This window comes from Onychomys torridus, chromosome 7, assembly GCF_903995425.1.
Source record: "Onychomys torridus chromosome 7, mOncTor1.1, whole genome shotgun sequence".
NCBI lineage: Eukaryota > Metazoa > Chordata > Mammalia > Rodentia > Cricetidae > Onychomys > Onychomys torridus.
Window position 1 is genome coordinate 57,984,465 of NC_050449.1, and position 25,191 is coordinate 58,009,655.

At 50.7% G+C, this 25,191-nt stretch overlaps 1 protein-coding gene across 13 annotated transcripts in view; it reads left to right on the top strand.

Moving 5' to 3' along the window:
• Positions 1–25,191, top strand: part of Megf11 (multiple EGF like domains 11) — a 322,995-nt gene that overhangs the window by 102,595 nt on the left and 195,209 nt on the right. For 12 of the 13 annotated variants that reach the window (XR_004945398.1, XR_004945399.1, XR_004945400.1 and 9 more), the window contains exons 2-4: positions 3,176–3,279; positions 8,472–8,573; positions 11,122–11,222. Coding sequence is in view for 10 of the 13 variants with exons in the window: in XM_036191919.1 (XP_036047812.1) it covers positions 3,182–3,279; positions 8,472–8,573; positions 11,122–11,222 (301 nt within the window). In the remaining 3 variants the exon portion in view is untranslated. Of the gene's footprint in view, positions 1–3,175; positions 3,280–8,471; positions 8,574–11,121; positions 11,223–25,191 lie in introns of those variants that run through there. The other variant, XM_036191928.1, reaches the window with a different exon arrangement.

Genomic DNA, 25,191 nt, shown 5'->3' on the forward strand with positions numbered 1-25,191 from the left:
AAAAGGGACGTTGTCAATAGTCCTGACCTTTGCCAAGCTCTGATGGGTATTGATGGTGCTTGACTGGTCAGAGCTGAAGATACAGAACAGGCTGAGGGGGAGATGGAGCCTGGCCTGATAAAAAGGAGAGAGAGAGAGAGAGAGAGAGAGAGAGAGAGAGAGAGAGAGAGAGAGAGACTGACTGTCTGCCTGTCTGCCTGCTTGTCTGTCTGTACAGGTTCACATGTTCATATGTGCACAGAAGCCAGAGGAGGACCTCAGACATCATGCTCTATGACTTTCCACCTTATTCCCTTGATTCAGGGTCTCTCACTGAACCCAGAGCTAGACTGGCAGCCAGCAAGCCTCTGTGATCTTCCTGTCTCCACCCCTCACAGCGCGGGGTGGGGTGGGGTGGGTTGGGGTGGGGTGGGTGGGAGTTACTGGTGCTTACAGTCACACCCAATGCTGGGACCCAAACTTAGGTCCTCATGCTCATGCACCAAGCACGCTTCCTCGCTAAGATATCTCTGCAGCTTCCTGATTGGTTGATTGACTGACTGGTGATTGGTTTTAGTGCTAGCAATGGAACTCAGGGCCTTGCGCACATACATCTACTGCTCTACTGAGCCATGCCCACAGCCCAGGATACAGACTTGGCCAGGTTCCAGGAATAGAATCTGAGTCTTAGGGGATCTGAGAGGCATCATCATTTCCCCCCTAATTTTGGACATCCTTTTCTCCCTACTCCCATAAGAACTGGACATGGCCCTGGGTAAAGACTTGATGTTCAAGGCCTCGGACTGTCCGTCTAAATACCATCTCTCCCACTCCATCCACCTCCTCTTCCATTGTGCTCATCCAGACAACCATCACCTTCTCTGCCGTGCTTCAGTCTCCACTGACCCCTGCCTTGTAAGAGTCAGCTCAACTGAGCCATTCAGACCCGACTCAGAACAAAAAGCTTTAGTGAAGACTTTGATGTTGCATTTTCCAAGACAAGGTTTGTCTGTGGAGCCCCAGCAGTCCAGAAACTCGCTCTATAGACCAGACTGGCCTAAACTCAGAGATCCCCCTGACTCTGCCTCCCAAGTTTATGCCACCTGACTCTGGGATTAAAGGTATGTGCCACCATGCCCAGCTTAGTGAAGCCTTCTTAAGAGCTTCTCCATGATGGCTATGATCCAAGTAACCACCCTTCCACTCACGATGGTTCCACAGAAGCTAGAGGACCCATCTCCTCTTGTCTGGTGGCCCACTCCTTTGATATCCAAAGCCTACTAAATTTGAAGGTGCCATCTCAGTTCCTTTGGAGGAGGATGCTGAAGATAACAGGACCTGCCCAAGCATATATTAGGGCCACGCAGGAAAGAGGGACAAGACACTCCACAGTGGGCATTCAAGACTCGCCTACCTTCCTGAGTTCTGTGTGTATCACTCATGCCTCCCAGAGATGCCTGGGAGAGGTTCATGTTCCTCCTGACTCTCCAACTCTCCCCAGCATTAGCTGACATGTTCTAAATCTACTTGAATCTCCTAGTGGAGTGGTAGGATGGCTGGCTGGTATTGGCAGCAGCCCTCAAGACATGCTGTGTGGACTCTAGGTTGTGTGTGGTGGCTGCTAAACTGGGGAAGGAAGAGAGTGGGCCAAGAGAGTGCCTGCACTTCCTGGACCCTGCCAATTCAGAGAGAAGCTGCAGAGTCACCCTTCCCTCCTCTAAGGGATCTGCCGATGCCCTTGATCTCTGGCTAAACCTGCACTTAGCTGGGTGATTTCTAGAATGTGTGTAGACAGTACAACTCATTAGTCATTAATTTAGACCCCGTGGTCACACAGAATTTGTGATGATCTGCTTGTCGTTGAGGGAGCTTCTTAAAGAACTGAACTGGAAATGACTGAGGTGGGAACAGAGTGGTTTTGCTTCCAGGAGAAGAGGGCCGCGTGAAGTACTGCATCTGGAGATGTGTGTAAATATATGCCAGGCTTGTCTGTCCTCACAGCAGGATAAATGGTCCTCATCTAAAAACTTAGGGCCCGTGGGCTAGCTACCCAACCATTTCAAATCTGGGGACTGATTTCCAATGTCAAAATGTTTTCTAGAACACCCTCAGCCCTGCTTAATGGAAATTGTATTTCTTTTAGTGTCAATGGTTGAAAAGAAAAGCTGCCCTGGATTCATTAAAACCTTTAAATAAATCACAATAGCACCTCTTCCATGAGTCATGGTATTGGGTCAGCTCACAAAGGACACTGGGACTCATGGGGTCCAGCCCCACTGGATGTGTCCTCACTGCCCTGTGTCCCCAAGTTCGGTGGCCTATTAGGTGGGAACATTCAGACTAGAAGGCATTCTCTAAAGCTGTAGTGTAGGGTCATACAGTCTTGGAGGGTAGAACAGGGCCACTCAGCACCCCCCCCCCAGCCCCCACCTCCCTGCATGGCTCACTCTCCATCTTCCTTAAGCAGCTTTGTGCTGGGGATCTCTCGTTTAGGAAACAAGGTAGTTAGTACTGTGCGCTAAATACTCGCCGTTCAATGGTACTTCAGAGTCCTTGATAACCCGGCACGCTGCTTCCTTAAAGCCCTGTTGTCTGACTGTCTCAGCCCCTCAACTCACAGTGGGAGTGGTAATTTGGTGACACCGAGGGACTGGTGTCCTGTAGGAGGAAAGAGAAGCAGAGGTCCAGTGTTCCAGGTGGCTGGTGCCCAGCAGGCTCAGAAGTGCGGTCTCAGTTCGGTCCACCTGGGCCACACAGTTCCTTTACTTCTCTTTCTTGGCATAGGAGGAGTGAGAGGTGATGGGATGACCCAGCTTTGCCGGAGATGAGGAGGAGGGGCAGGGAAGACTCTACAGTGGCCAGATCCGAGTTTCTGTATCAAGGATAGACTTGGGGGCAGGGGGCTGGGGTGGTGCTCTGAATGCTGAGAAACCTTAGCCAATGAATTGTGTGGGGGCCTCTTGCTGCGGAGAGCTCAGACCTGTGACTCAGACTCCCCCTCTTCAGTTACTCAGAGCTGCTGCCGTGTTAGTCAACGATGTGAAATATCCAGTGTTCATTATTGTGTGGCAGCTGTGGGAAACCCAGGCTGTTTAGTGTCTGTACATCCGCTTTGAGGGAGGACCAAGTCTTAGCACCCAACAGATGCCGTGACATAGTCTGAGTAAGTTGCTTTCTTCTCTGTTCTCCCGCACAGGGCCTGATGGCGCTGTCCACAGTGGGCCTCCTTGTTGGCTCCCTTCTGCAAGCTGCCCTCACTCTGAACCCTGAGGACCCCAATGTGTGTAGCCACTGGGAGAGGTAAGGTGGCACCCCTGAAGGGCTCACTCTGGGTGTGGCACTACAGAGAAATACCAGAGTCAGGAGAGGCAGTGGGTGGCTGTGAAAGGCCTGATGTCCAACACGGAGGTGAGACAGGGCAGGGCAGCTCAAACTGAAGGACAGGGTAAAGCAATGTGGATTTCTGGAACCCAGAACCATGGGATGACAAGGTGATGTCATGTTAACAGCAGGTGACAACATCCTGCTGAGCTGTCGGGGTTGGGGGGACTTCCCCCTTTGTGTCCCTACCCTGTACTAGAGACTGTTCTCGTTGCTATGACAAATCTCTGACAAGTAGGACTTGAGAAAGGCAGGGCTATTTTGACTCCCAGATTGAGGGTCCAGTGCATCACGCAGGGAAAGCACATTTGCAGGAGTGTGAGGCAGCCACCCACACGCAGGAAGCAGAGATAAGCATGTGTGCTCACCTCCCTTTCTCCTTTCTATTCGGTCCAGGACCCCGGCCCGTGGAATGAAGTCGCCCACCTTTAGGCAGACTCTTCCAGTTTCAGTCAACCCCGTCTAGAAATCCCCCACAGATGGAGGGTCACCTTCTAGGTGGCTCCCAGTCAAGTTGACCATCAGTATCAGCCATCACACAGCCATTTACAGATGAGGGAGTAGAGGCTTGCAGAGTTCTAGCCGTCTACAGCCAGAGTGGCGGCAAGAGTGAGGAGGGATGGACTGTGGTCCTTGATGTCTTATCTGGGACTCTGGGATGTCTGTCATAGTCTCCTAGGACTGGCAGCAACGGCAGAGTAGAGCAGTGGTCAGATCAGGCCAGGAGGCTAGCTCAGACAGGGTGGCATGGCCACAGCAGAGGAGCCTGCCACATGTAGGCTGCTGCAGCGAGTCCTAGAGTCTAGGCTGGGTCCCTGCAGATGGTCTGACTTTGAAGCACAAGGTTAAAGTATTGATTTTGGTGAGCAGAAAGACAGTGACCAGAGACCCAATCAGGAAAAACCGAATTAAACCCTGGAATTGATTGGCTATGCTGACCAGGATGACTCTGCCACTTATACACTAATAAATCAAATGAGTAAAATTAAGATGGAGACCCGGTGGGGGAAATGGACGGTGGAGGAAGGGGAGAGCAAGATGGGGCCGTGAGGTTGGATGGCCACTTCTGGGCAGAGAGAAACATCTCATCGAGGCAAGACCGTGCACTGGGGTAGCCTAGACACGAGTAGGCCAAGAGGACTGGCTGGAGGTAGAGAGACCGTGACTGCTCCAGTGTGGTGTCTGGCGACTTCATGTCCTATGCAGGGCTGAGATGATATCAAGGCTAGAGCAAAGGGTATTTCTGTGCTGCCCTGGCAAGAATGTAAAAGTCTGTGAAGACTTCAGGGTGTCCCAGTCTGGATTTTCCTACCTGACAGCTATACTCCTTTGGGGGAGTCTCTGGATGACTATGAGCCCTCAGCGCGCTCTCTCCAGCAAGGAAAAGAAATATCCTCACCTTGCAGGCTCATGCAGGGAGCAAGGGAGCCAGTTTCATGGAAGCACTTTGCAAGTCATTGCCTTCCTATTGGCAACTGTGGCTCAGGACGGGTCATTATCACCTCGGGTGCACAGTAGACTTACCAGGGGTGCCTGAGGGCAGGCGCTGAAGCCCACTCCAGAGACTCGGATTCAGTGTTCCATCTTTCTTCCTTTCCCTTTTCCAAGCAGGGAAAGTCTTTGTTTCCCAGTGTTCAGGGAGCCTCACTGCTAGACAGAACTCCTCATTAGCCTCTGACTGGGGACCCCTTCCCCAGGTGAGCCTGTCCAGGTTCCAGGGTTCCCACTGCCTCCCTGGCCATCTGTGTCTTCTTCTAAGGCCGCAGTCTAGAGCTCTCTCTCTTACAGAGAGCCATCCCTTATGACAGGACCCATAACGAATCTCTCCAAACTTGAATGAACCTCTGCTTGTCTTGCCTGCCCAGCGTGAACAAGGCTAGGATGTGAAAATATTAAGGGGGAGCTGACTAATGGCTGCAGCTCTCAGCTCAGGTTACAGCCTGCATGAGAGAACACGGAGCCACCCAGCAGTGAAACAAGGTTTTTCCCCTCTAGCCCTGGGAAGGAGGCTGTCTATGATACCTGTGTCCAGCAGGGTGCTTCCTCTCTGTAAGATCTAGCCAAGCTCCCTGATACTGTGTTTAGATGTATTTACCTGGGGTTGGGGATTTAGCTCAGTGGTAGAGCGCTTGCCTAGCAAGCGCAAGGCCCTGGGTTCAATCCTCAGCTCAAAAAAAAAAAAAAAAAAAAAAAAAAAGGAAGAAAAGATGTATCTACCCTGCCCCATTCCAGAAACACACCCTGGTCCTCAGAGAGTACGTGGGAGTACTTTCCCAGATGGATTAGGACCTCTGGAGGGCTCTTTGTTAATTATGTCCCTCTACCACAAAAACCAGGGTAATGCTCCTGCCCCCCCACAAGTTGGTAAAGCCTGGTGCTACAAGATAGATTAGCCCCTCATTAGCATGTTGGCAAGTGAGCAGTGTTAAACTACCCAGCCGTGAAAGCAGGCCACACACTGCAGGTTGGAGACTTGGCCCTGGTACAAGGCCATCTTGCTGGACTCCTCAGCCCTGGGGATCCTACAAAGCTAAGTCCAACCCCATGATGTTAACAGTCCCTACCTTGGGGGCTGGTTCCTTTGCCTCAGTCAGCACTGGAATGGCAAGCTGAATCTCTAGGTGCTCAACAAAGGTGGGTTGTCTATTTTGTAACAGGACTTGCTCCTTGCCCTTGACATGGTAAGGAAGAAGAATCATTCCCTGGCCAGCACAGGAGGAAAACCATTGCCTGTCACACTGATGAGGGCTAGCATCTATTGAGCACTTGCTGTGTCTCCAATAAGCATGTTAAGTGTCTTCTTTGACATCCACCCTGAGAGGTATATGTTCCTGCCCTGTCCTTCAGTTCTCACAGTTATCTAGGAACGTCCTCATATTTGCCATAGATTTTCAAATGAGGACATGGAGACTTACGGGAGTTCAATGACATGTTTAAGGACATGCTAGTGAGTGATAGGCTCCACACAGGCCTCCAGGCCCAGGCTCGGACTCATTCATTCGCCTTCCAAGAAACAGCCTTGCAAACTGCAGCACCATGCTGTGGAATTTTAGAAGACCTGTGGGAAACAGGGGTGGGTGCTGATCTGCTTGTTTCCTAAGGCCTGATGTGACCAGGGGTGTGGGCCATGTCCACACGTACTTATATGTCTGGGACACATCTCCCAGGTACCCACATCCAGAAACATCTTCACCATCCTCAGCGTCAGAACTCCCCTCTTGCCTGGGTCTGAGCACTGCCGACCATTCCTGGCCTGCTTGCAGGACTCCAGACCTCTTGCCTTGAAGGCGTCAGGGAGCAGACTGTAGCCTCACTGCACCCAGCCCTCTTGCAAATGAAGCAACAGTTACCTCAGGCGAAAACAGATGGGCTTTTACAGCCTGGGCCTGGCCATCTGGCCCAGGTCAGTGAGCCTTCTGGGGAAAACATGGAATACCAGTCTACATGACAATTAACTCCTGACACGCTCTCCAGCCTGCCCAGGAGGTGTGTGCCATGCATCAGCAGCCCGGCGTCAATAGCACAATTCATGTCACCTGGCTAGGGTGGCAAAGGAAAAGTCTGCTTTGGTGACGCCCAGAACAGGTTTCCTCTGGCTTCCACCTCCTGGTCTAGGTTACAGCTAATAGGCAGGATGACAAGGACTGCTTCTGTTGGAAGGTCTGGAGACACACTCTGTGGAACCCCAGCTACGGTAGAGAGGCAGTGGGCTAGAAGGTCGCTGGAAGAGCTAGAGGAAGCTACTTAGACCGTGTGATGCTGTCTCCCGATCTTCAAAGTGAGATTCATTCTACTGTCTGCTTCGTAAGAGTGACTGGGCAGAGTCTCTCGGTCAAGCTTGGCCTAGAAAGCATGAGGACCCAAGTTGGAGCTCCCAGAACCCACATTAGACAAACAAGCTGGACATGGTGATGGGTTCTTAGAATCCCAGTGCTGGGGAGACAGAGACAGGTGGATCCCCGGGTCTCACTGTGGCCACCCTACTCTATTCTGCAAGTTCCCAGCCAGTAAGACTTCTTGTCTCATAGAGCAAGATGGCAGGCATCTGGGGACAACAGCCAAGGTTGTCCTCAGGCTTCCACACACATGCACATGCACAAGTATGCCTGAATACACATGTACCCCTGTACACAAACACACAGAGAAGAATGGAATTAAAGGGCTTATTAGAGGGCACTCAATATTAGTGGCTGCTGATCCTGGGACAGCTGGGCAAGCTGCCTCTACCAGCCCGAGTTTCTTCATGTATATAATAGGGCCAATTATTCAGATTAGAGAACATCTCCCATATACACTTGTTAAAGACCATAAGGATCCGAACAAACATATCATCATTATTATTTAGAGAGAGAGTCTTGTGTGTTGCCCAGGCTGCCCTTGAGCTCCTGGGCTCAATAAATCCCCTAGCCTCTATGCCTGAGCCTATATGGCACATACCAACATACCTGGATGATATAAAATATTTTTGACTTGTTGAATCCACCTTCCAGAACCAAACAGAATAAACCTAAACCTTCCTCTTCTTACTAGCTGATAAATGAAGTAGAAATTAAGAAAATTACTTGGGTTAAAAGTTAGTAAGGTTATGGTCTAGTTTCTTTTCCTATTGTAGTAATAAAATATCCAGACAAAAGCAACTATGGGAGCAAAGATTTATGGTGGCTCTCATCCACCATCGTGGGGCAGTCACAGCAGGAGTTGATCACATCCTATCCACAGTCAGGAAGCAAAGGTCAATGACCGCATGTTGCTGCTCAGCTCACTCTTCCCTTTCTATTCTAGTTCAGGATCTCAGCCCAGGGAATGGTTCCACCCACAGTGGACCACACTTCTCCCCTTAATTAACTTGATCTGTGTGCCCTGCATGTGTACTCAGAGGCACATCCTCCAGCTAATTTAGAGATTCTGTCAAGTTGACAACACTAACCAGCATAGATGTGGCCTAGGGTCACAGCTGAGATCCAGGGCAGGAGTCCAGGAGCTGGGAGTGGAGGTCAGAGCTGGATTCTGGTCTTGGGACTGTGGGCTGGGCAAGTCTGAGAAAGGTGGTGTGTCCTGGCATGGGCTTGGCCTTTGCTGACCATGGCTTCCATCTCTTGTCTGGCCCTCAGCTATGCCGTGACTGTGCAGGAGTCTTATGCACACCCCTTCGATCAGATCTACTACACACGATGCGCAGATATCCTCAACTGGTTCAAGTGCACTCGGCACCGGTAAGCACTTCCTAGAGGACAGCATGGTGGGTAGATGTCCGACTCTCCAGTTTGTTATTGGGAGGCCATGAGGTCGGTGGGTGTGCACTGTCTATACTGCATTCCTGGAACTCTCTAAAGCTGGTGGTCTGAGACACTGTTAGCGGCTTTCTTTCTGGCTAGAAGTGATGGACTTCATAACCTGTGGGCAGGGAACCCTTAACCAGCAACATGGAAAGTTAGTGGATGAGTAACCCCAACTTCCTCATCAAGAGGAGAGGGCACAACTCTGAGGCATTTCTGGTCTGTACCCCATCGATCCTAGGACAGAGCCCCTGTTGTATACAGTAGTCCCATACTTAGTAACATACTCTGAACTGGCTGCTTGATGTTCCCTTCCTACCTCTCTGAGTTTTGTCAGAGTGGCCTGCCTGTGGCCCTGGCAAGAGGCAGAGGTGGCAGTGGGCACTGGTCTTGCCCTGAACCCTGGTATTCTTGAGGCAACACCGAGTTTGTTCCGAAGTGTGGCTCTATTGTCTCAGGAGGCTACACAGCCTTCCATTACCCCAGGGCTGGGTGAGTGAGCAGCTGCTTATTAAAATAGGCTCTGTTCCTAGATCAGGAATGATTTTGCTAAATTATTGAGTCTCCGTGGAGCTTTCCTGGTGACCCAGAGTGTGCATGCTGACAGAGGCACCATCAGTTTGTGGGGAGTAGTAGCCTGGTCCAGCATCTTCCCCAGAGCAGCCTGGCCCCGGGCCCCACCTGTCCTGATTCCTGCACTGGGAGCAAGGCTAGGGGAGTCCGGAGCAGTGGTGGCCTCTCTCCTGTGAGGTGTTGGTGGTGCAGGGTTTAACTCCCCAATGGGAGGCTTGGGACTCCATCTCATATGGCAGGGAGAGTGGTCCAGTGACTTCTGTGTCAACTCAGAATAGAGATCTTTATCTCTCTCACACACACACACACACACACCCTTCTAGGTCAGGCCAGGGACTGCTTTCCTGTATGTGTGTATAGTTTTCTGCAAGGCCAGCTTACCCATTGCGGGCTTTTGACAAAGTAGAATGACCTTAGCTTAATACATTCCCAAATATCACAGATTTCCCATGAGGCTCTCATTGTCGTCTGTTATGAAGTGAGAATTTTAAAGATTTGGGAGGGTTGTCCAGGCTGCCGCTGAAGGAATAGCCTTCCAGCCTGGCCCGGGGCCTCTGTGTAGAGCAGGCTGAAGGCACTGTGGCACTGCTGTTCTTCACAGAGGAGGAAACAAGGGTAGTCCCCGGGGTGTGGCGGGGACTTGGAAAGAGCCCTGTCTTCAAGGGCCTGGTATTCCCTCTCCCCATCTTTAATAGCCATTTCAAATCTGCTGCGCTGAGTGTGACAGAGGGCTGTCCTTAGCAATGCCCCATTGTACTCCCTCCTAAGGACTCAGTCTGTACACCAGCCCCCTCCTGTCTTACTCCCTCAGAAATGCTCTGAAAGAGCAGAAAGCCACCAGAGAGAAAAGGTACACACATTAGGCGGGGCCTGGTGGTTTTGCAGTTTGAACTGGGTTTGAATCCTGCTTCTGGGGCTCTTGTCCTCAGGACAATGTATTTTTTATTAGCCTATACGAATTGTATAAAATAACAGGTCTTATTATGACATTTTCATATAGGAGTATAATATACCTTGATCATAGTCCCCCCACACCTCTCGTTTCCCTGACCCTGACATTTATTAGCTGTGTGACCGCAAGCAAGTCATTAACCTCTCTGAGTATCAATTTCTCACCCATCAAACAATGGGTAGTGGGCGGGGGGGGGGGGACATAAAGTAAGAACGGAAGCTCTGAAAGACAAATGAAAGAAATGGAATTCATGGGCCATGATGATGGGGCGTGACGAGGGTCCCTGACCCTGGAGACTGCTGGGAGAATCTTGCCTATAAATCTCTGGCCCAGAACCAAGTCTCAGAACACCGTGTCTCTGTAAGGGTAGAACCCTCTCTGGCTCTCAGGGTCTCTCTGAGCAGCCTGGGGATGGGGTGAGAGCTTCCCAGGGAACAGCACGCCCTCTGCAGGAGGCCTGAGGAAGTTCATGTGGGATGCCACAACCAAACCCAGGGAGTCCTCTTACAGCCTCTCCTACACACTAAAGGGATCAAGCCAACATCTTGGCCTAGAATGGTAGATGGAAGCTCTCAGGACTCCATTCCTGGGCAGGCCCCTAGGGTTTCCCTGAGTCCAGAGCCCAGTTGTTTGTTTTTTTTCTTAAGGATGCTGGGGAAGCCCCACCCCCGTGGCCCTCCACAATGTCACCCCAGCAGTTTTCTTGGCAGCCCTTGTATGTGGAAGAGATTGGGAAGTCAGCAGGTTCCTCCAGCAACCATGTGGGTAATACATTCTGCACCACAGCAGCCCACATCCCACCATCGATTTTTCTTTATTGCATTCTTTCATATTCGAAGCCGCTGTGCATTTTAAAGTAATTATTGAATGGCATCCTCGATAGAGCTTAACACAAATATCATTCTAAACGGGATCGATTGATTTTCAATCCTTTCAAGTGGCTCTTTCCCTCGTGCCTAGGATCAGCTATAAGACGGCATATAGGCGTGGCCTCCGCACCATGTACCGACGGAGGTCCCAGTGCTGCCCTGGCTACTATGAGAACGGAGACTTCTGCATTCGTAAGTAAGGGGTCTGTGTGGAGGTGGGAGGGAGCCTCAGCCCACCCTAGGGCTTTGTAATTTCATGCATGATACCCATGCTTAGAGGAGACTCTGCGCTTGGTGCAAAAAATTAGTGGGGTGTGGCTTCAGCTCAACCAACCTCCACTGTTGCCGGGGCAGGCAGAGGCAGACAGTTCTAGGTCCTGATGGAGGTAGAGGAGAAGTGGATCCTTCTGGAACAGATGCTGTGAAGGAACACGAGGAGGGATTCCAAGTGCCTGGCACAGGGCTAACCTGTCTCCATGCTTGAAAGAACTTTGCCAGAGGGATGGAGATGATAGATGATAAGGCGGAAGGTTGGGTGGATAGAAGCAGACGAGGAGGAAGGCAGGGGGACCGAATGGCTGGAGGGCTGGGTCACAGCCACTATGAGGGGGGTGGCCTGGGTAGGTCAGAACTTGAGGAGTGCCCACCAAAGGGGGATTCATGAAGAATGAGCATCGCTTTTTCCTTGTTCGATTACAGCTGCTCAGAGAATAGGTGTTCACCAGAGAACGAGAGTCAAGAAGCTGATGGCCATAGGTAGGGACACCCAGGAGTGAGGGCTCTGGCCAGCTCACTGGCCATGTGACTCTGGGCAAGCTTCTTCAGCTTTTTGGGCTGATGACCATGGGGGGGGGGGTCTCTCAGAGTCACATCTGACCGTGGGATGGGACATGAAGGACCTCCAGGGGGATGTTTGGATGTTCCCTTAACTGCAGGGTGTCGGAAAGCTGGGAAGTCCCCTTAAAATGACTAGTAGGGAGCCCTCTCATGAAGTTCCTGCCCTCTACTCCTGTAGTATTGCTAGTATTCTCCTGTGCCAGAAAGAACTCAAGCAGGTGAGTGTGCTGGAGTTGGGGATGACATGATGGTTCGCCTCCTAGGCTTACATCACCTCTCATGTTAGAGAAACTCAAGGCTAATCGCCTTCCAGGATGCGTGAAAGATGCTCCATGTCAGCTCAACAGTGATGGTACTTCAGGAAAAATACAAAGAAAGGCACACTGACCAGATTTCTGAGGCTTTTCTAGTTACCAAGCTAGGATGAGGCCTGGGCCGGCATCTTATCTTGGATGGGGGGTGCCCTGGGGTATGTTGGTAGAAGTGAGATCAGCACTAAAGATGGCTGCTCTGACCACACAGAGGAGAGCCTGCCAGGCATGACTAGGGATCAGCAAGCCTGACCAGGGCGATAGATCTGCAATGCTGTTGAGCGGGCCTGGGTTTGAATCTTGCTCTGCCATTTCTGGTTTCTTCCTTTGTTGTTATGGAGTCCAGCAGCCCAAATGTGCTGGGCACTGTTCTAACCATGTCTCATTGTCAAACCACAGCCCTTCAGGGATAGGTGTCATTGTTTCTTTCACCTTGCAGATAGGGAAACTGAGTCACAGAGGACATAAGTAATTTGGTCAAGATCATATAACCAAGAAGCAGCAGGACTTGGGCTTGAGTCTAGGCTGTCTGGCTCCAGAGGCTGTGCTCTCAAACAAGTTAGACAGGCCTCTCCCTGCTTCATGAACCGATGTGAGATTTTACTTCTCTTGACTTCCGTTTGCAAACCTGTAAAATGGGGCCAGCATCAGCTGCATCGCTAGACACAGAGTGGGGCTTTGCAAACATCGGTTCCCTTCTCTGTGGCCTGGGCTCTTCCTATTTTGTTTTTTCAGTCATGGCTTTGACTTTAATTGCTCAAGGGGTTCATAAACATCTCTCTGGAAATCCACACTGTGCACACAGTCAGGGTTCTCTAGATTGGGTTGCACAATACTGCCTGTGTAGTCTGTTGATGGCTGTCTCTCAGCAGAGAGATTGAGAACCCAGTAGTTGCTCCATTCACAAGGGTGCTTGTCTCGGCAGTCCCAATCCAGTGCTGAAGGCCTGGAGGATTCCTGGAGAGCTGCTGCTTTCTAGTCTATGTTGGAAGCCCACGGAAGCTGGTTCTATTAGTAAAGGAGTCAGCAGAAGCCGTAACAGGGGAAACAGGAGAAGTGAACTCACCAGAAAGAGTGAGAGCCAACCAAAACTTTCCCTCTGTGTGTGTGTGTGTGTGTGTGTGTGTGTGTGTGTGTGTGTGTGTGTCCAGATTTCCTCTTTCTATAAGAGCCGAAGTCATACTTGATTAGGCCTTCCCTAAATGACCTCATTACCTCTGTAAGACCTTGTCTCCTAATAAGGTCATGTCTGAGGGACTGAGGGTCAAGACATGAATGTTGAAGGGATACCATGAAGCTCATGGCATTGCCCACAGCCTTGTCTTCCTGCTCATGGGGATGGAGGACTGGGGTGGTGGCCAGCCCTGCACAGGCTCCGTCCTGTCTAAGAGGGAGTGCAGCCTCCAGGCTGGGGGAGGCTGTGAGAGGCTGTGAGAGGGAGACCTGGCAGTGGTGTGGTAGAGAACTGCACCCAGACCTGACATGCACTCTGGGCGGGAAAGGGAATATCAATCTCCCTCAGCAAACCTCCCTGAGCCTTGGTTCTCACAGGCAGAAGGATGGTGGCCCGGGAGAGAAAGCTCTGGTGGATTCTGCCACTTGTTTGCTGTGCAATCCTGGTCAAGTCCCTTGGCCTCTCTGAGCCTCCTGTGCATGAGGAAGAGAGGACATAGTGACTGAGTGTGCAGGAGAGCAGAAAGCTCAGAACGGATCTAGGGGGAACGGTTTCCCCTCTTTGTTCCATCTCCTCTGCCCTGAGCAGCCATCCTTGTCTAGAGCATTGCACAGAGCGGCTCACCTCTGCTTTCCTGGGTCACACCCTGTCCTTTTTTGTGCTTTGCAGACACAGCTGAGTGCCCCCTTGATTGCCAAGTATCAGAGATTTTCCAAAGATCACAGGGCACAAGTGTCTTTCTTCTTCTACTTGAAACGGTCTTGGTGTTGCTGTCTGTGTGGAGCTGCTTTCATGTCTCTTCAGAGCAGACTGTCACCTACATGGGTGTTTGAGGCATTGGGAGGAAGCTCTCCTCTTTAAAAGGCTGAGTGTCAGACTGGATGGGCTGGGTTATGCTGCAGTAACATAAAGTCCCAGAGACTTCAGGCAGCAATGTTTGGTTTCTTGTTCATGTCTGGTGTCTCCTTGGGCTCTCTGAGGCTGGCTCCTTGCCAGCATCAAGCCAGAACCTTGGCTGGTGGTGCAGCCACTCACTGAAATGTTGAGAGATTCCAGGGCACAGGGCGGTGGGCCCTGGCTGGTCTTGAAGGTGGAGAGCCAGGGACATTTACTGAGCATCCCCAAAGCTTCTCAGAGTCCCACAGGATGCCCCAGTCTCACAGTCCATTTCATCTAATAGTGTTGTTGAAGTGCCTGCTAACTTAAAATAGCCTCTGTGTGCTCTACCTCCAAGGTAGGCAGCTTGCTGGTGACTATCAGCATTACCTGGAAGCCTTGTTTCCTACCAGACTGAATACTTGAACCTCTGACAAGCTGCTGCTGCTGCTCCTGGGAACCTCCTGTGGAGAACCCCTGGGTGCTATTCTGAGAAAGAGTGGGTTCTCCATGCTCCTGCCCCAGCACCTACACCTTCAGTGTGGGTTGCCAAGAGGCCCAGCAGGTGTCTCTCAGATGCCTCTCTTTGGCAACAGGCCTTCTCCCAAAAAGCAGGAGAGAAAAAGCCGGGGCCACTGCTGACCCAATCCCTTGGTCTCCCATTTCCCCTGCCTCAATTTTCTTTCAGGACGAGCTAACTCCCTTAAATATCCAGGCGTGCACAGAAGGGATGTGTGTTAAGGGGACTAAGATTGTGATCCGGTGAACTTTTTGCCCTAGAATTGTGACTTGGGCACTGTTGCTTTATTACTGTGCTGCTAGCCCTTGTTGGTTGTTGGTGCTAAGTACTGAACCGAGTGCATGCCGGGTAAGGGCTCTACCACTGAGTAGCACCCGTACTGTGGGTGCGTCATGTAATCAGTGATCACATACATGTAGCACATAATGTTCTCAAAGCACCTTGCTTGTCATCTGGTGTCTCATTCTCTTTCCAGGTTCTGTCTCCTTTTCCTGAAGGATCTGAGTATAGGATGCAGGTGGCACCAACCATGCCCATTCCTGTGGTGCAGGAGGGGGTGGGGTTGAACCCAGGTCCTCCTGCCTGCTCAGTGAGCTCTCTACCCCATGTGGTATATTCTCAGACTTCTCCAAGGATCTTTAGTAGTTCTTTCTGGGAGTGCGCATGCAAGTGCATGGGGCGTGTGTGTGTGTGTGTGTGTGTGTGTGTGTGTGTGTGTCTGTCTGTCTGTCTATCTGTCTGTCTGTCTGTCTTAGTTTTTTCTTCTGGAAACCTGAGTCTACCCTCACTTGGGTGGTGGGTCAGCAGTTGTGACACTTGAGTTTCAGACCAAGGATTATGGTTCACTGCCTTCTGGATTTATTACTGTAAGGCTCTGAAATGAGGATGTGTCTGTGTTTGGGGCTGGTTTTTTTTTAATTAATAATTATTTCATTTTGTCAATGTGCGCAAGCAAGTGCATGTGCCCTTGGAGGCCAGGAGAGGACAGAAAATTCCCTGGAGCTACAGAGACAGGTGGTGGTGATCTACCCAACATGGTGATGGGAATGAACTCATGTTCTTTGAAAAAGTGGTATGTTCTGGGCCATCTCTCCAGTCCTGGAGTTGTTTTTATTTGTATCCTTTACTTCTCAGAGGCACACATCTTCAAGGTAAGGATCCATGCCCTTCAGCAGTCTGGAATGTTCTCAGCCATGGCTCCTCATCAGTCTCCTTCCTCCATCCCCTCATCCCCTTCTGTTAGAGTGCCAGTGTGTCTCACCCCATCCTCTCTGTCTCCTAAATCTTCATTTTTCACCCCTTATCTCTAGTGTCTTGTCTTGAGTGAGCACCTCCGATCCATTGTTGAGATCCTGAAGCTCTGCTAATGAACCTGTCTGCTGAGGTCTGAATTCCAGTCGCTCACGGTTCATTTCTAGGGGTTTATCAGAGCTGTTTCAGAAACACATGCTCCCTTTTCAGCAGCGTCTCACCTCATGACCAGTTCTGTTCCTACTTTTATTATTTTAAACATAGTTCTTTTATAGATTTTCTAGATACTTCTGTCTTGAGCTTTGCATTATATTAGCTCAGATCTTTAGAACAACCATTCTCTTGTTTGTGATACCTGCTGAGTGGCCAAGATAGCGGAATGACTTCTCCTAATGGGTATCACTTTTTAGTTATCAAGTGTGTGTGCACTCACACACATGTGCATGTACATATTTGTGAGTATATGTGTATGTGCATGTGTGTACATATGAGATGTACGTGGAGATCAGAGGTCAATGTTGGGTGTCTTTTTCAACTACTCTCCACCTTATTTTTTGAGACAGAGTCTCTCACTGAGCCTGGAGCTCACCCATTTGGCTAGAGTGACCACAGCTAGTGGACTCCTCCTGTCTGCCTCCCCAAGGGAGGCTTGCGGGTGTGTGCGCTGTGCCGGACTTGGGTGCTGGAGATCTGAACTCAAGCACTCATGTTTGTGTAGCAAGCATGTCAGCAACAGAGCCATCTCCTCCACCTTGGCTCTCTGTTCTTAGCCCTCTTTCCCCCTTGTTCTGGGTTGTGCGGGGGCTCTATCCACTGCTTTTATATTTTCTCAAGAACGCACTAATGGTTTTTCTGCCCTGAGCCCACCCTCTGGCTGATGTCTTAGGCTAGGATTCCTGTGTGTAGTGACGGTGTGGGTTGCTGGGGTTTTTTGTTTTGTTTTGTTTTGTTTTGTTTTGTTTTGTTTTGGTGTGTGTGTGTGTGTGTGTGTGTGTGTGTGTGTGTGTGTTGTTTTTCCCCCTTCTGTTTAATTAGTGTGAAATCCATCATTTCAAAGCACACAGTTTGCTGGTGTTTAACACCGTGTGGTACAGATACCATCCCTGGCTAGTCCCAGTCCATTGTTAGCCCTCCTGAAAGAGACTGCACTCCAGGGAACAGTTGCTCCCAGCCCCTCCCCTGGCTCTTTTGCATGGAAGACTCCACCCACTTCAAGCCCAGGCCAGATTGCTGAGTTTTATCCCCAGGTTGGTAGGCAGCAAGTCCAAGCTTCCCTGAGTGGAGCTGGCAGCTCCTGACGCCAGCCCTGCCCCGTGTGGGCGTTAAATCCTTGGCTCCCAGCATCTGCTTGAGTCTAGGAGGTGGGTTGATGGCTGAGTCTGATCGTCCCTGGACTGACTTGGCGCCAATTCCTGACCTGATGGTTTTCCCATAAAGTCCTCCTTGCTCTCATACTTGGAATTTCCCTTTCTCTCAGAGCTCAGCTGTGTGTCATAAATGTTTTACTGTATTTTAGAGTGACTTTAGCTGCATGATGGGCCTCCATCAGTCCTTGACCCCTGCCACTTGGGACTGTGTCTGTTTTATCATGAGTGGTGAAGTAGGGGCCTAGTACAGGCCGAGTGATATTTAATTCAGTACTGTTTTGGATCAATCACCAACTTGCAGCAGTGATAATGACCAGTTGCTCACATATAGACTAGTCTGTGCTAGACTGCAGAAGCAAGCTGTATCATTGTCCTACAGAAGATGAACTGGAGGTTCACAGAGGGTATGTGGCATGCTTAAGTGGCCACATAGGAGATCAGGTAGCTGCAGAATTAAATCCTGCATTTTCCCTTTTGGATGGGTTTTCTCTGGTCAGAAAGGATGGATGGATAGAAGAGAGATTGGGGTTGACTGGGAGGCAGGGAAGGAGGTAATGAAGAAGGGGCCTAAGTCACACTGGGGTGATCTTTAAAAATGTGTCTGAGGGCTGGGCAGATGACTCGGGATAAGAGGACTGCTGGGCAAGCATGAGGACCTGAGTTCGAATCCCCTGCACCCACCTAAAAACCCAAGGATTGTTGTACCTGTCTGTGCCCCTAGTGCTGGGGAGATAGTAATTGTCAAGATTTGCTGGCCACAAGCCTAGCTCCAGATTCTTAGAGACTAAATTTATTCAAGAAGAAAAGAAACAAGTTGGAGAGCCATGGAACCAGACCCCCGACCACCTCCTCTGGCCCGTGGATGTACACACCTCCATACATATATACCTGCATAATACACATTGTATATATGTATCACTGCAGCCACATAAATAAATACATACAAATACAACTTTAGAATTTTGTTGAGGTGGGTCCTAGTAGATACCAGGGTAGGGTAGCAGAGCTGGAGGAGTCAGGTATGTGCACATCAGCAGAGTTTTAGGGGTCTGCCTGAAACTCAGTCTTGCCATGGACTTCTGGGTGAAGCTCTGCCTGCTGTCTCTGGTTCCTGGTTCCTTGGGGACTCGTGACTGCTGATGTCACCCTCTTTGATCACCAACACCTGGTGCTGAGCTTTGCCACCTAGGGCCACATCCATCCATCTCCCTGTGTGTCCATCTGTCTGGTTGTCACATTCTTCTACGACTTGCAGGCACTGCTGCATCCTGGGGACATGGGGTAGTGGGAGAGATGCCTTCACAGTATGGGAAGTACAGTTTCAGTAGACAGGCCAGGATGTCAGCAGGCTGATGGTGGGAAAGGAGGCTTCCTATCCCTGCTGAGTGATCTGAGGTGGGAACCAACCATGATGGTTCTCAGCCTGTGAACTGTGTGAGGAGAAGCAGGAAGCTGAGTGGCCAGGTCCCTGGAGATGGTTCATGTTACCAAACACCTGAGAACTGATGTGTAGACCTGGCAGTCAGCTCATTTAAAGATGCGTCAAAACTACCCAAGATGCGTTCTTGAACCCTTGCTAGTGCTGGTCAGGTTTTAGTAAATTGTTGAGCGAGTAAACTCATGTGCGGCACTCACAGTGCCCACTGGTCACTACGGATCCCCCTTGTGTGAGCATCCTGTGAGATGCCACTCTGGGCATTAACTGTCTGGAAGCCATGAGGCAGTTGATGTCATGAGCTCTTTATTTACCTTGCCCATCTTCTGGCCCCACAATCTCTGGGCCCCTCTGCCATTCTTATCTCAGTGTCTCAGATGCTGTCCAGTCTATCTGTCTCTCTGTCTGTCTGCCTGTTGGTCTGTCTAGCTCAGGAGCGACTTCCCAAGCATTGGGATTGAGTCTTCTGCATGGCTTGTCACCAGAACTGAGCGTCCGGTGCTGGCGAGTGTTGAACGAGTGCACCATGAAACAGACCACTCCAAATGCTGAGGCTATATCTTAGGGAGAGACAGCTAGAACCCGGGAAGGAAGGGAGGCCCCAGCAACCCAGACCTCTTGGAGAAGACCATTTGACAGCAGAAAGATCAGAGCTGAGCAGTGGGTTAGGCAGTTTGAGATCTCACCAAGGGACCTTGCTCCTCTTGCACACTGGAGGCCTTGGTACTCCTGTTCCCCTGCCCAGTGGGCTCTTCCAGGAGAGTCTCGGAGACACACATGCCTCTCTCTCTTGCTTGGCCTGGTCCACAGTCCTGCTGCAGAGGCTTCTTGTCTGGAATAGGCATCCCTCCTGACATCGCTCTCTGCCCCTCGGCTGCTTCTATTTTCTCAACTTGACTTGGAATATATATGTATATGTGTGTGTGTGTGTGTGTGTGTGTGTGTGTGTGTGTGTGTGTGTGTGTGTATGTATTTCATTTCCTGTCTCAGACTCAGTAGGGATGGGAGCTTTGATTTGCCATGGCTAATATGCCTACCCCCAACATGGGGCCTGTCAGAAAGATGACCAATACTCTGTGAATGAGTGAATGGGTGACCTGTGAGCTTCCGTGGGCAGGAACATGGTTTAAAATATCTCCTTGGGCCTAGGGGTATAGCTGAGTTGGTGGAGTGGTTGCCTAGTGTGCACAAAGCTCTGAGTTGGAACCTAAGCAACCGATAAACTGGCTGTGCTGACGCGGGCCTGTAGTGGAGGCAGGGGGATCAGAAGCTCAAGGTCATCTTCAGCTATATAACAGGTGTGAGGCTAGCCTGAGGTACATGAGATCCTGTCACAGAAACAAACAACAAAACCCCAAACTTAACAGAAGTCTCATAGTCATAGTGCCAGACATGAGCAGCTCCCAACAGCCTGAGTATCCAACCACTGTCTGCTCATTCTTGCCTGGCCTTCTCCTTTGGTTTCTGACACCCTTCTACAAACCCCTAGGGATGCCCACCAAATGCAGAAGCCTGTGCCCTATATCACACTTCCTCAGGGTCCCACTGCAGTCTCCTTAGGCGACCCAGGTGCCTGAACCACCCACGGTCTGTTGTTCTTTGCCTCCCCGGGCTAGCCACTAGGAAAATGGAAAGAGGGAACTCCCTATGCTGGCTAGCTGGCCAAGTGTCCCCCGCCCCCCTGCCCCGGGGGCTCAGGAGAGTGGCCATTACCAGAGTTTTGCAGTGGATGGACACATTGGTCCCTAAATCTCCTCTAATGCTTGCTCTTTGATTAAGAGAGGCTGAGTGGCTTCAGGGAGGGTTGACAATGACTGCTCGGAGCCTCCCTCTGCCTCCTGATGGCCACTTCAGTGTCTTTGAAGACCTGCCTCTGAAGGACCTTGATCTGCTGCATGACGGGAATGTGAGAGGACTGGCTGGAGGAGCCAGGCACCCTCCGACCATGCTTGCCCGCTGACACGCGAGGAGAGCCTGAGAGGGAAGTCCCTTGTTGCAGCCCGCATGCCACTGTGCGCACCTTGTCTGCACCTGGGACTAAGTGAGAATGTGTAGCCTGGCAGTCTTCTCAGTAAGTTAGAGGGAGGAGAGTCTAGGAAATGCCCTGGAGTGCAGGGTGGGTAACCCCATAACTGCTGGATTCTGAGGAGAGCAGGGAAACTGCTTTTGATCAGACTGAAGATTTTATTTTATTTTACGTGTATGGTTGTTTGCCTGCATGTATGTCTGTGCACCACGTGTGTGCCTGGCACCTGGGGATCCCGAGAGAAGAAATCAGATCACCGGGACTGAAGTCACAGACTGTTGTGAGTCTCTGTGTATGTGCTGGGAACTGAACTAGGATCCTCTGAAAGTAAAGTTCTCTTAAGTGCTGACCCATCTCTCTAGTCCCCCTCACCCAACAGGAGAATTTCCATATTTTAACAACCAACACCCTCTTCTCCATTGCAAGCCTTAGGCTGAACCTGAGCCCCTGGAATGCTTTGACCTTGAAGATGTCCGGACTTCTGAGGACGGATGGCCTCATGCCCCGCCTGGCTGTGAGTGCCTATGTGTGTGGGTAGGAACAGGAGTCTGCTTATCTAGAGGGGTGTCTGCAGGCAAGCTGAGCCAGGCTGCTTCCTACTGCCTGTGTGCCTTTGGACAATTGTCTCCACTTGCTCAGCTGTAAAACTGCGGACCAGTGGTGCTTTCCTGGGGGAGATGGTGTGTGAGGCTTGAGGAGGGTTCATGGCATGCACTGAAGTTGGGGGCCTGGCAAGTGGTAAGTGGTACCCAGGGTTATAATCTTCATTGTCACAGACACATGTATGTCTGTGGGTGCTGGGGTTCGTAGGACACAGGTGTGTCCTGTGCATTACTTGCTCTATGTGTGAACTGTGTGTCTGCCCCTGGGGAAGCCCGCCACAGCTCATGTTGGAGTGCTACCTGCATACTCCTGTGTTTTGAGCCCGTGTTTACTGCTCCCAAGATTGTACTGAGAGTCACCTTCCCCGTTGTCCTTCCGCACTCTGCTCCACATTCCCTTTTACAAGCAGCTATCAGACTCCTTACTCCTGCTGGAGGCGGCAGAGAAGCCACAGACTCCATCCGTCTCATTTCCCAGGCCGGACGTAGTCCTGGTACCACAGGCAAAAGTCTCCTCCCTCCCCCCGGCCAGACCAAGAACTCACCCTCTGTCCACCTTTCCCCTATGTCCAATTGGAAAGAAAGGGCCACCTAGATGTGGGAGCAATGTGGCCCCAATGTCAAGTCAGCCTTCGAGCTGATGGCTCGGTTGGTAAAGTACTTTCCACATAAACATGGGGACCTAAGTTCAGATCCCCAGTACTCAAGTTTAAAAAACAAAAAACTAGACTGTGCCAAGTACACCTGAAATTACAGCAGTGAGGGAGATTCTGGGAGTTTGCAGGCTAGCCCATCTAGCTGAATCTGTAAACTCAACAAGAGACCCCTGTCTCAAAAACTAAGATAGAGGGGCTGATAAGATGCTCAACAGATGAAGGTGTTCATGGCCAATCTTGATGACCTATCCCTGGGACCTACCTAGTAGAAGGAGTGTGTTGACAAGCTGTCCTCTGACCTTTACCCATGTACTGTGGCATTCACGTCCACCCCCCCCCCAACATATATAAAACAACAACAAAAGATGTAATTTTAAAAAGCCAGGTGGTGGTAGTGAACTTCTCTAATCCCAGCACTTGGGAGGCAGAGCCAGGCGGATCTCTGTGAGTTTGAGGCCAGCCTGGGCTACCAAGTGAGTTCCAGGAAAAAGGTGCAAAGCTACACAGAGAAACCTGTCTTGAAAAACCAAAAACCAAACCAAAACCAAAACAATCAAGAAAAATTAAAAAAAAATTTAATTGGTGGAGAGCAATTGGGGAGGATGCCCAATGTCATGTGCACAGGGACACAGACGGATACACACGCAAGCATGTGCATATGCGCGCGCGCGCGCACACACACACACACACACACACACACACACACACACACACGACACACAGATCACCTCCTCTCCTTGGCATGGCCAGGTGGAGGGACCTAGGCCTTGGTCTCTGTTTATCCACAAACTCCCCTCCACCAAACAAACTGCGGAGGCCTGATAGTAAATCAGGAGCCCCGTGATTTACAGGGTTCTGTTTGTTTGCTCAGCTAAGCTCTTGGCAAGGTAAATGCAGAAGCTGCAGAAATCTCTCTGAAGCAGCCGTGGGGCTCCGACGCCCATCAGTCCTCCATAAAGGATTCACAAAATTATATGGACTTGATTAGTATCTGTCTTACATAAAACCACTTCAGTGCCTGCTCTGGGCTTGAGAATAAAGTCCCTGGTGGAACCTTTTGTTGCTCCGGCCCACGGGCACCTGGTAATTGAAGATTTCCCTTTAAAAGTGTGTCAGACAGAAAGAGCTTCTAATTTACTAAGTGGAGAAGCCTTTGTTAGGGCAGCAAGCGCTTTGTTCTGCCGGCCCTTTTAATCTTGTTTCTGCACAATGGACTTCCAGAGAGCACTTGGAGTGGATGGGATGGGATGGGTTGGATGCTGGGGAGGGGCCAGGGCTGGGCAGAGGAAACAGTGGGCCTTGGTTTTCTCCCATCTGCCTCTTCTTCATCTGTTGGCAGCTCTCTTTCCTGTCCCGGCTTCTTTTTCTCTGGACTCAAAACTGTGTGGCAGGTGTAGGCCCTGGGGCAAACTCCATTAATTTTGTGAAGGAGCCCCCCTCTGACACCCCCCATTTAGTTCTAATCTGTGCATGGCCCCTCCTTTGAAACCACATTGCATCTGTGCATGGAAGCCCGGAAGCCAGACCTGGTTCAGAAGACATTCCCTACTGGTTCTCAAGTTCAAATCTTCTGCTCTAACACAAATGCCATCTGATGCTTGGCAGGATGGTTTTGGTCAAAGGGGCACCCACTGATCTCACACCGAGTGGCGTCTGTCATCAGAGTTCTCCCCTTAGCTGACTTTACACTCCCAAGGAAGAGGAGGGCATTGTATTCTTCCAAGCTGTCCCTCTTGAGTTGGAGGAAGCATCAGTGGTGAGCCTGGCCTGGCCTCACCATCCTCCTGAGGCGGGGTCAGGGTTCTGTCTCTTTGAGGCTTCCCCTTCTCATCTGTAATATCAAAAGACCTGTTGATTCACAAGGTCTGTTGGACATGATTGAAAGCATGGCGGAACAGAGCATCTTCTCATGGAGTCAGGGGCCAAGTTAATAGGGGAACCAAGACCACTGGGCGGTTCAGAATGGAAAGTGTGCTTGCAGTGCTTATGGGCTACACCAGAGCAGGGCCTGAGACAGGCCAAGTGGTGAAGAAAGATAGGAAATAGGTGTGGCAGCCCTTGGAAAAGCCATGAGGCTTGTTTGCATATGGCAGGTGTGCATAGCCAGGCTCTGTGCCCACAACACCATTGACCTCCCTAGGGCCAGCCACTGCTTCCTGCATCAGGGGAACAGCTGCCTCAGGCCTTCATGGACTCACAAAAGTCTGCTCCATTTCTGGAGGGGTAGGCTCAGAGGCTGACGGTGATGTGGACCTGCACAGCTGCATCCAAGGTGGGGAAGAAGCTTGACTGTATATCATTAACTTGAGGGACAGAGTCCAGGTGATGGCTCTGTAGGACATTTGTCTCCACAGACAATGGAGCAAGGAAGGACCTTCCATGCTTGTCTTGGGCTTCCACATGTTCTGTTTATCCTCAAAATAACTGCACAGGGCTGGGAATGCAACCTTAAGGGTAGAGTGCTTATCTAGCCTACTCAAGGCCCTGGGGCCAATCTCTGGCATTGCATAAACTGAACACAAGAGCTCATGCCTGTAATCCTAACACTTAGGAGGTAGAGGCAAGAAGATCTTTACCTACAGAGTGAGTTTGGGGGCTAGCCTGGGCTATGTGAGACCTTGTCCCAAACAATAACAAAAAGTATGTAGCGACCTATTTACATCTACACATAAGATGTGTAAAACCTCTCCAGAAGAGCAAATGACTTGTCCGAGAGCTGGAAGATGCCAAGTGCATTAGTGTCAGTGTCTGAAAGCCAGGGCTGGACCTCAGGTGTAAAGGGGAGTATCCTCCAGTCTCCTTGCCAGTCACGCTCATGTTCCTGGTGGTACAGTACTATGTCATCTCACTTGTCATTGCTGGGTGGAAGCCTGGTCTGGGAACCCTGCTTGTAGCACCTCCGTGCCTCAGTCTCCTCATCTGTGTGAGGAGGTGGGAGTACTACTGTCTATTCAGACTTGAAAATAAGGTTAGGTAAGATGTGGATGATGAGGTGGACAGGGGTGGGACCCTGTACCTCTCCCCCACTGTGGCTGTGTTCCTGACAGGCTTGTGGCATTTCAGATGTGGGGAGACATAGGTGGGGCCACAGCCCCCTGTTTGATTT